This window comes from Syzygium oleosum, unplaced genomic scaffold (assembly GCF_021117445.2).
Source record: "Syzygium oleosum isolate NSW1041296 unplaced genomic scaffold, Sole_v2.1 Sole_v2.08, whole genome shotgun sequence".
Taxonomy (NCBI): domain Eukaryota; kingdom Viridiplantae; phylum Streptophyta; class Magnoliopsida; order Myrtales; family Myrtaceae; genus Syzygium; species Syzygium oleosum.
The window spans coordinates 7,126,073-7,137,095 of record NW_026607492.1 but is presented as its reverse complement, the minus strand read 5'-3'; the positions used below and the strand labels follow the sequence as shown (position 1 = coordinate 7,137,095).

At 41.0% G+C, this 11,023-nt stretch overlaps 1 protein-coding gene across 1 annotated transcript; it reads left to right on the top strand.

Moving 5' to 3' along the window:
• The first annotated feature begins 4,041 nt into the window (after positions 1–4,041).
• LOC130138761 (nuclear transport factor 2B-like) lies at positions 4,042–5,473 on the top strand. Its single transcript, XM_056313783.1, has 2 exons — positions 4,042–4,448; positions 5,171–5,473. Exons 1-2 carry the CDS (start codon positions 4,128–4,130, stop codon positions 5,267–5,269), a joined length of 420 nt encoding a protein of 139 aa, XP_056169758.1. The 5' UTR covers positions 4,042–4,127; the 3' UTR covers positions 5,270–5,473.
• The last annotated feature ends 5,550 nt before the right edge of the window (positions 5,474–11,023 follow it).

The window sequence follows — 11,023 nt, the reverse complement described above, 5'->3', positions numbered from 1 at the left end:
CCACAAATTCTGTGGTAAACCGGAACTATTCAACAATGCATTCATTGTTTCCTTTAAAGATTGGTTTTTCCTTTCCGCCACTCCATTAGATTGCGGCGTATAAGGAGGAGTCATTTGGTGAACGATACCAAACTCAGTACAAATTTCCTCAAAAGGAAATTCATATTCACCTCCTCTGTCACTTCTTATCATTTTAACTTTCTTATTCAACTGAGTTTCAACTTCGGACTTATAAATTCTAAAAGCATTCACAGCCTCATCTTTGCTACTAAGCAAATAAACATAACAATACCTCGAGCAGTCATCTATAAATGTGATAAAATACTTATTACCACCTCTTGACGGTATTGATTTCATATCACATATATCTGTGTGTATTAAATCTAAAGGTTCTGAGACTCTATTGTCTATAGAATGAAACGGAGGCTTAGAAAATTTAGATTCAACACACACTTGGCATTTCTCACTTGAACAATCGAATTTTGGCAATAAACCCATGTTCATTAACTTCTTTATCGACTTATAGTTAACGTGTCCTAATCTAGCATGCCATAAATTAGGAGACTCAAGCACATAAGCAGAAACAACTTTATTCATAACATCATTGGGTACAACAGTCGTTACATTCAACTTGAAAAGACCATCACTAAGGTAACCCTTTCCTACATACATCTCATTCTTGGAGAGTACAAACTTATCGGATACAAAAACCAGCTTGAAGCCATTCTTGCTAAGAAGAGATCCGGACACTAAATTCTTGCGTATGTCTGGCACATGTAGCACATTATTTAGTGTCACAACTTTCCAGATGTCATCTTTAGAGCAACCTTTCCAACACCTTCAACCTTAGAGGTTGATGAATTACCCATATAAAGTTTTTCATCACCCCCCACACTTGTGTAGGACGAGAACATCGATCTGTTTGCACAGATATGACGAGTTGCTCCAGTATCAATCCACCACTCCTTGGGGTTTCCCACCATATTACACTCGGATATCATGGCAGTTAGATTGATATCATCAACACCATTGGAAATTTCTTCCACCACATTAGCCTGAGTTTTCTGTCTTTTCTTGGCTCTGCAGTCTTTGGCTCGATGTCCAGACTTGCCACAGTTGTAGCATTTGCCAATAAATTTTTTCAAGCCTTGGGTGGATCCTTGTCCATAGGTTTTCCTCTTCTTGTTGGGTTTTGATCCTTCTTCAACAACATTGGCTCTTGAGACCGCCAGATTGCTGCCAACTTTCTTCTCGGAATTCCTATTGTCTTCCTCTATCCTCAACCGAACAATCAAGTCTTCAAGTGACAACTCCTTTCTCTTGTGTTTGAGATAATTTTTGAAATCTCTCCAGGATGGTGGCAATTTTTCAATGAATGCAGCCACTTGAAATGTCTCACTTAGAGTCATTCCTTCAGCATGAATATCATGCATAATCACTTGAAGCTCTTGAACCTGACTTAAGACGGTCTTTGAATCAACCATCTTGAAGTCCAGAAATTTACCGACAATGAATTTCTTCAATCCGGCATCTTCGGTTTTGTATTTCTTGTCCAGACTATCCCATAACTCTTTAGCCGTTTTTAGCGGACTATATACGTTATAGAGAGTATTGTCCAAATCGTTGAGGACATAGTTGCGACACAGGAAGTCAGAATGATTCCATGCATCCACAGCAGCAAGCTTTTCTTTATTTGTCTCTCCAACGTCCAATTTAGGACCATCCTCATTGAGGAATCTAGCCAAGTTCAAGGTCGTGAGATAGAACAACATCTTTTGTTGCCATCTCTTGAAATCCGTACCATTGAACTTTTCTGGCTTTTCTCCGTGATTCGGAATAGGATTAACCGGAGTCGAAGCCGAAGCCATTTCTGAAATATAAACACAGAACATATTCACGAACAGAATCGGAAATATATAACTACGAACAGAATCGATTGGTCAGAATGTACAAACAGAATCGTATTCTATACGACTATGACAAGGAACATACGAACTATACAAAAGTTCAAATTAAAGAAACGGCAATATGATATTTGATAGAAAAACTCAATGAACAACGCATAAGAATATACGAACAGAACCGAAGTAATTTCATCTTAAGATTGTTGTTCGGCTAAGTTCGTATATCAGAGATTAAAATCAAACGTTAGGAAAACTAACCTGAAAGCAGTACAACCAAATAAGCAGAATGTTGATCCGAGCCCAACGAATTAACGTCGTGTCCTTAAGACGAATTTAGCCCCTCAGTCAGTACCCGACGATATTGGACAATCGTCTCCCAGGATAGAACGGATCTTGTTCCTCCGAAGCAGTACGTATTCGGAGGACTCCAACGAACGCAATTTTGCAGAACAATCGCACCAAATGACAATGATGAAGTGAATATGCGTAGAGTGCGTCGGGAAAAAAATGAATGCCACGGAGTGATGTCTATTCCGAACTAAACTGTTCGGTCTTATTCAAGTGGCGAAAAATGAAGAGTTGCGGATTTTCGTGAACAGTAGCGAAGGTTCACTTGAACCGGTTCGGTTCATGAACAGTCGCAAAGGGGCTTCGGTTTTCCGTTCGGGCGAACCGAAGCTCACGAACAGACATGTTTATTTGTCCAAAAAATAAAAAAAATAAATAAATTCTAAACAACGTGTCTGTTCGGAAAAAATAAAAACCGATAGAAAGTGGACTCGGAACCGAACCGACCGGACGGACGGCGGCGCGTGCGCGGGGGGGTGGACCGACCTAGCTTGACGTAGGTCCTCTCTCTTCTACAAAAGTGGGGTACCCCTTGGGGCCCAAACCCATTTGTGAGGCTCAACTATTTGAACCCATCTCCCATTTCTCTTCTACCCTATGTGGGACACTTTCACCCACACACTTCTCATTCAATTCTATGGGATTTTGGTTCCAAAATCCCAACATGCCTTTAGTGGACGAACTAAGACATCTGAATAAGCTGGACATGAGAAATAGGGCGGATCTCTCCTCCGAGATTTGTTTGAAGAAACTTTTGGTTTAGGGCACGAAGAAACACAGATTTCGTGAGCAAGTCGTAGTAGTCCTTCACGGTTTTTAAATCATCAGCTGGCATTTTGTAGCTGATCATTACCACACTCTGCACCAATACACATCGAGCTTAGAGAGTCATGAAGAAACACTTGTCGGATAACAAACAAAGGCTAGTACCATGTACAAAAGAGAAAAATTAACCGTGCACTCACCGCAGCAGCTTCACATTCAACAAGAAATGAAAACCAACGTTCGTCATGAGATGGAACTGAATTGTTAGGAATTCGTTGGTTGCCAAGGACTGCGCCTTTCTGCCTAAAATGAGCCTTTATCATATCGACGACCTCTGTCATGGAGAAGGAGAGCTTTAGTAATCCTGGAAATTTGGAAACGAAAACTTGGTGCTTCGGGATGGGAAGTTGACATACAATTTTGTGCGGCAATTAAATAGTCAAACACTCGATTAAATAATCTTAATCTGAAAATGGTACTTTAAAAAAAAAAAAAGAAGATACAACAGAGTATCGGGAACGTCTCCAACAGCTATTACTGCCATATGCACACCACTTTAACCGGTACCGTTTCTGATAAAAACCGCTTCGGAGTCTCGGCAAGGACAGCTGGAATCGCCGTTTCTGTACCGACACCGTAGACCAGAGAAAAGCCATATTGACACGAGAACTTAACAAACAACCAAATAAGAGGCTCTAGCAAAATCAGAAAGCTGAGAAAAGTTGGACCAATGGTGATCTTCGTTTGGCTTTTGTATCTCGGCCAAAATATACCTAATTTGGTCTTGCGTTTTCAGCAGAAGTTGCCTCAATTTGTATCCAAAAACCTACATCAAACTATTATTGCCGAAGAGGAGTCACTTATAAAAATTAATTGCCTCTGCCCCTGCGTCTCCGTGTTTTGGTTTTTCTGAACTGGAAAAAGAAAAAGAAAGAAAAAAGAAAAACCAGTAGTCCTTCTACCGGAACGACGGACCGGTGGGTTTTGGGTCGGTCGGCTTCTTTTCCTTAGGGGACGCGGATGCCCCCTTCCCCCTCTAGGTTTTCTCTCTTGTGGGTAACCGTCTGGCTGCATCGCACACAGAACCAGAAGCAGAAGGAGAAGGGAGAGATGCCGATGCTGGATAGAGAAACCCTGGATCGGATAACAGCGGAGGCCAAGGGGTTCGTGGAGAACTACTACCGGACGTTCGACGCGAACCGGGCGGAATTGGTGAACCTGTACCGGGAAGAGTCGGTGATGAACTTCGAGTGCCGGGAGAGGATCAAGGGCAAGGAGGCTATCGTCGCCAAACTCACCTCCCTTCAGCAGTGCCAGCTCCATATCAGCAAGATGAACTGCTCTCCCGTGGCCCTCACCCGCGGCGCGCTCGTCCTGGCCATCGGCTTCTTGTGGCTAGACGGGAAGCCGGAGGCCCTCAGTTTCAGCCAGGTCTCTCTCTCTATCTCTCTATCTCTATCTCTATCTCTATCGGGTTGATGAAGGAGGATCCATTTATAATTGCTATTTAAATTCTTTCTTTTTTTCTTTTTTTTTTGAGCGTCGAAGGAGGATGGTGGTTTGGATGAGATGGGCATTTTTGTTCGATTGAATATCACCACCACCTTGGGCTTGGGCGGCTATCCCTTCGTTCATTGTTAGCAGAGTATCCATCCGTTCATAAGAAGATTTGTTATTGCGAACCGAATCGAATCGAATGGTTGTCTTGTTGCTGCTGCTGCTCCGATGAACTTTTGGGGTGAAAATTTACAGTTATTTTATTTCCTTCTCTATCGAATCGAATCGAATCGATCGCCTCCCAAGTCATTTTCGTGGGAGAAATTCTGTGCCCGCTATGAGGTTACCTGTCCCTTGGAAGTTGCCAGATGCCCTCCTTGTAAAAAAAAAAAACTTGCACAGTCTAGCAAGATGTTTCTGATGCAGAAATTGCAAAGTATTTGAAGGAGATTAAGATATGACCTTGGCCGCGTTTTTCACATTGTTGCTTCATGCCTCAGCTATATATGTGTGTGTGTATCGCATTTTGATGATACGACCCCATGTGTACCCGTGCACATCTCAAGTTTGTCTAGTTATTTCTTCTACTTCTCCTTCGCCCCCCGCTCTTCTTCGTTTTCCTAACGCTCTGCTGCGATTCTGATTCTGCCCCTCAGTCGTTCTTTTTGGAGCCAACACCAGAAGGAAGCTTTTATATACAAGGCAACCTTTGGAAGACCTTCGATCGGAGACAGAAGATGCGTCCTATCATCTAGGGGCTTTACAGAGGCCGGGAGTTTCAGTCTGTTTTTTACCTTCAATAAAACTTGCTGTAGTACCGTTTGAAACAGATTTCTATATGGTTTAGTAAGTTAGAACCGGGCTTGTCTAAGTGGAGTTCATGTTCGAATTGAGTCTGCCTTGTGTCAAATTACTATCTCTTGTTCGAGTTTTATATTCGGGTTCTCCTTGTTGCTTGATATGCTAAGGGCCTTACATTTATCCTCGCTGTCCTGACTCACTTGGATTGGACTGCTTTGCTGTTTTAAATCCCTGCCGATGCCGTCGGTGCAGCCGGTGACGAGAGCCCAAGGGCCGTACTTGACGTGGTCTTTGGGGGGTCTGAGGAAGGGGGAGTGAACCCATTGGAGGATAGAGAGGGTGTGCTTGAGGAGGACGATGAAGCCAAGAGATCCGAGAAGGAAGATCCATGGATCCTGTGCTTTGTTCTCAAGAGGGTGATCTATGCATGCCAAGTTCATTGCGCATGTGTTTTGTGTGTTTGTGAAAATGAGTAAGCAAGAGGGAAGCGTGCTTGAGCGCTAGAGCTTAAATTTATAGGAAACAAAATGTTCAGGACAAGAGAGGTTGTTTAGACTCATTCTAACGAAATAATTCTAATGATATCTAAGAATATATACTGAGAAATTCAACTTTTAGAGGCGAAAGTAGTCATTAGTGTGTGGCTGATACAAAGAGAAAGAAATTATCTTTGACGAATGCTAATAATCATTGCAATATGCTTTAGCTGGAAACTCTAATTTTGCCGCTCTTCGAGCTTATAAAAACAAAAGGAAACTTAATTTTCGAGGGTAACTTTGTTGAGCAATATAGCCTGCACCGTCGGTGTAAAGAAATGTTGTGCAGGGGACTTAATACATCCTTGAATTGAGATAGTGAGTAGTTACAATACTCAAATCGACGGTGGACCAGACAGTCTGTGGAAAATTTCCTTTACATTGATAGAATATGCGCTAGAGCTCCAACCTTATTATGCTTTTAAAATTGTTGAACAAAGCTTAACTAAAATAATTTGAACCCAAAAGCAAAAGCCTTAACCTCCATAGAAAGACGGGGGGAAAAGCTCCTTGAAGATAATAGTTTTCAAAAGCGATGTATATAAGCATTAGTTAGCAGCATAGGATACACTATTTTTTTTAATTATACTAGCACATAAAATAAAGACCACCTCCTGTTTTAAGAAATAACAACTAGTTAATTTGTACATATATATTGTTCATGGACAAAATGCCTAAGTTTACAATTCCATTTAATCACTCTCATGTTTCAACATTACATTTTGAGTAACTTCCATCTCACACAACCTCTATAAGAAATTTCCAAATCTTGAAACATGTTTTACTTTCCGCATGTATTTGTACAATTGTTCTTACTGTGCACTGTTGTTAATGATTCTTTCCATTACTTAATTATTCAATTTTTTTTCTAATAAAGTGCTTTACTTAATTTTTTTTTAGATGTCATCTTTTTGCCAAATACAAATCATGTGTGCACATTTTCTAGTTATGCAGATAAGTTTCCCGTTGGAGAATAATTTGAAAGAACGCGTGCATCATCTAAATTTATAGAACTGTTCTCCAGGAAAGAATTCCTAAAAATAGTAGTACTTTGTACTTGGACGGCCTACCGATGGAAAAGTTCAATAATTAGCCCTCAGTGTTTTCTATAGCATGCACTAATTTGCAAGAGAGGTTCCTAACTTCTGCATCTCTATCACATGCTTTATGGCTCCAAATTTTATTGGCATAAGTAATATTTGGACCAAAATAAAGATCTTGACCCAAAAAAAAAAGAGTAAAATAAAGATCTTTCTGCCAAAAAGAAATAAAAAATGTAAGAATTACAGCGATTTTTCTCGGCCAATTTAAAATTACAAAGATTTGCAAACGGTAGAAACTCACAAAAGCTCAAAGGACATTGGAGCATTTATACGATGAAAAAGCGCATCGATGACGGGTAAAATTTAATTCTATAAAATATTTAATTAACCTCATAGATGGCAAGGCGCAAGCCGATGCCCGAATGCATAGTGAAAATTTTGCGGGATCACAGTTGACTATTTAAAAAGCCTAAACTATTAGATGAAGGCTTTATTTAACTAAATACTTTAACACTTCCCCTCAGTTGAAAGATCGACTTTGGCCTAAGACTGTAAAATGTGGAAACATTCAATACGGGAGGCGAATAGAGACTTGGAACAATTTAAACTCGAAAATTTTTTCTTTGGTACCTATTGTTTTAAATGTTCAAGTTAGTAGATGAAAGACTTGTCTAATCATTCTTGATGATGCGGTGGTACGGTCGCATCTCCACAAAATTGTTGGAGAAAAGCTTGATTCGTTTGGTTATGGAATTAGGATAATTGCAACACTAGTATCAAATCTATTCTTAGTCCATCTCTGGAGATTAAAATTTTAATCTATTTAGGTACATCCTTAAACATGTATAACTTTTTTAATAGAGTCCTCCCGTTTCAAATTTGGTTAATTAGAGATGACTCGCATATCGGAGCTTGCTAGAGTTTGATGTGGAAAAACTTGTTACTATAATGTGGACTATCAGCTCATGCCTGGCATTAAAAGTCCTAAAAATGAATACCATAAGCAGACCTTGAGTAATCTGATTTCTCAACATGAATATTGCCCGCGAGCTTTAGGCATCCAATTTTGTCTGGTCAACATAGAGCCGAGCACACTTTTGGATCTGACGTGCTAGGCTCTATATACTCATTCATCTTTACCCCTTAGTTGTGAACTTTGTCTCGCGGATTCTCTAGACTTTATGTCCAGTTGATCAATTACACCAAAGAAAATTAACATTCAAGTATTGTTCTGTTATTGGCATGTTAGTGTTGAGACACCCATTTTCATTTAACCACAGCCAAAAATAAAAATCACGAGTCATACAAATTTTTATATTGGAAAAGTGTGCATTAAACATGTGGCATGCCCGAAGATTTTGATCTGGGAGCCAATTTGGACTACAAGCCTTCGGCCATCTAGTAGCATCTGAACCCACGAGAAGCCATACTTCCACATGGGAATGGTAGGACATATGACTTTGGGTATTGACTAATGAGTAGTCCAAATCGTTTCAAATTGTAATGACAAGTTTTCTTTGATAAGGTTATTGGTCGAACAAACATTAGGATGATGTGATTTGTTAAAAAAATAAGTAGGACTGTGCATCAGTTGCGGCCAACTGAGAACTAGATTGGACCGAACCGGCCGGTTCTAGGTGGTTCTCGTGAGAATCGATCCCGTTTTTTATTCCAAATTTTTGGAATTGGGAATCGGAGCGACCAGTGGAACTGGCCTAGAGTATAAATAAAAACGAAAATGTTGTTATTTTTTTTATTTTGAAGTTTTATATTAGAATTCAAATATTATTTTAATTTTTATTAATTAAATAAATTTGTTATTTGAGAAAAATGAATGTTGTACTATGGATATTATAAATCCTATCCACATTATTTCATCTCCCTCATGAAATAATTTTGTCCAAGCTATATTCCTCTTAAATCTAATTTATCCTAACTTGAGGAGGCACCAAACACGGGATAAGATAAATTTTATTCAATTTTGAATTTTATCATGACTACCAAACGTAAATCTTTATTTGATGTGTAGTATAGTGAATCACGACGTGTACTGCTTGATATCCCCACAAAACGACAGATCGGAAATACTCCGGCACGCTTATTTCATAGAAAACAAGTCTTTATCAAACCCGACGATGGCACAAACAATCATAACTAGAAAATCTCGAAGATGTGTGTTGACACCTAAATTTTAGCGACCATTTAGTCGTAATTTGAATACAAAATTAGGGATTAAATTTTTAACCCCTAAACAAAAATATTTAGGTTGCATAACATATAGTTTAAATTCATTTTAGATTAATTGCATTTTGCATCGAACCGGCAGTGACGAACGAGCTTAAATTTCATCGAATGGGACTCGGCTCGCTCGGAAGGCAAGGGCCGGGAATTACAAGTCAAACGGGCTCGGTTGTTTTAATTTGAGTTTAATTCAGCCCATTATCCTTAATTAATTCAGCCCATTTAAATTAAATTAAAATCTAAGCCCAAGCCTAAGCCCATTAGGACTAGAGAGCCCATCTAATTGACCTAGATTAGTGTTATATATACATCATTAGGTCAGGATTTTAGGGGGCTCTCATAATTTTTAGAGATCAGAATTCCTAGAGAGAGCGAGAGTAAGAGCAAAGTGAGAGAGAGAGAGACACGGCTTCAAGAGAGAAATCGTGAGCGAAAGCTGAGAGAGGTGGTAGCACCCTCGGAGATTGAAGATGGATGAAGTGGTGATGCTTGTATTCATACTGGCGAGCGCAGTTTGACCAAATTGTCAAACATCCGCTTGCAGACAAGTTCGACAAAAGCAAGGTCCTTCACTGCCACAATAGGTGGTGCACAAACCATAAAAATATCTCTCCCTTTGCAGAAGCCACAGAGACGCTACCTGTTGATTGCGTCTCTCCACTACTCGTTCAACGAAAAGGAAAAGAAAAGAAAAACTGAGAGATCAATGCGAAGAACAGCTCCAACGTCGCACAGGAATCAGTCCCTCCGTTCCAGGTTTCCTCCTGCCATCGTTGCTGGTCGTCCACGACACGTCCAGCTCATCCTGCGAACACCAGCAATTCTGAAGCCACAGCACTCCCGAGCGATTTCATCAAGTCCCTGCACCCTTTTGTGGTCGCCTTGCTGATCGTCGAGTCACCGCCCGTGCTGCTGCCGCCCTTGCCGTAGCTCCTCTTGCTGTCCGTTGCCGCGCCCTCTGCTCCCGGCCAGGCCTGTGGCCGTGAACTGCCGTCCTTGCTTCCATCGACGATAACGTTGCTGTACCCTCTAACTGATTCTCGGTGGTGTCTCTGCAGTGAAGCATTAGTGGGTTCCCAGTCACCACCAAGTCCAGAAAAGTCAAGTGTTGGTCCAATTCACATTTTTTCTTTCTGACATCCACCAAGATTCATGCAAAAAGCTATCGCATGCACAAGTGTGCTCTCTGGATGACACATCTGGCATCATCATCGCATGCACTTCTTCACGGGAGGAGGATGGCGACATTGGTGATCCGTGAAGCCATACCAACGTGGTGAAGTTCGCGCATGCCCGAAACCTTGCTGCGACGATCCCCAGACCACGAACTGAACCACCACCGAGAGCAACACCCGCTGGTCTTTCCTTGACTGAGAGGCCATCACCGAGCATCAGTGGCCGTTCTTGCTCCATCGCTGCCGCCTCTCATCATCACCGCCGCGTCTGCCGTCGATCACCCACCGTCGCCGGACGCCACCGTGAGCCGCCGCGCCGACGCCGCGTCGCCCGTCGTCCGAGTCCGATCCCGATCCGCAAACTCGATCCCGAGTCGATTTGAATTTGGGGATTATCTACAAATTAGGTAAGATCATTATCCGAATATTTTTTGAAATATTTAATTTCTTAAGTTTTCGGTGTTTGAATATTTCGTGGATATTATTTGGTGGATTGCTAAATCTTAGGATAATATTTGGGATATCCGCAATATTTGAAACACTTAAAATTAGGAATTTTGCCTAATTTAGCAACGTATCTGGACGACTATCCGACCTTATCCCTAAGGTTCGATACGCGGCGATACGGAAAATTATTATCCTATCCATAACCACTTGGGTACGATAATGATTTTTATCCGCTTTCCAAATTTGAATAATCGGCTTTCCGTCGA

Coding starts and splice junctions, on each gene's coding strand:
- LOC130138761 (XM_056313783.1), top strand. CDS start 4,128: ATGCCGATGCTGGATAGAGAAACCCTGGATCGGATAACAGCGGAGGCC. Junction 4,449..5,170: donor AGGCCCTCAGTTTCAGCCAG/GTCTCTCTCTCT, acceptor TCTGCCCCTCAG/TCGTTCTTTTTGGAGCCAAC.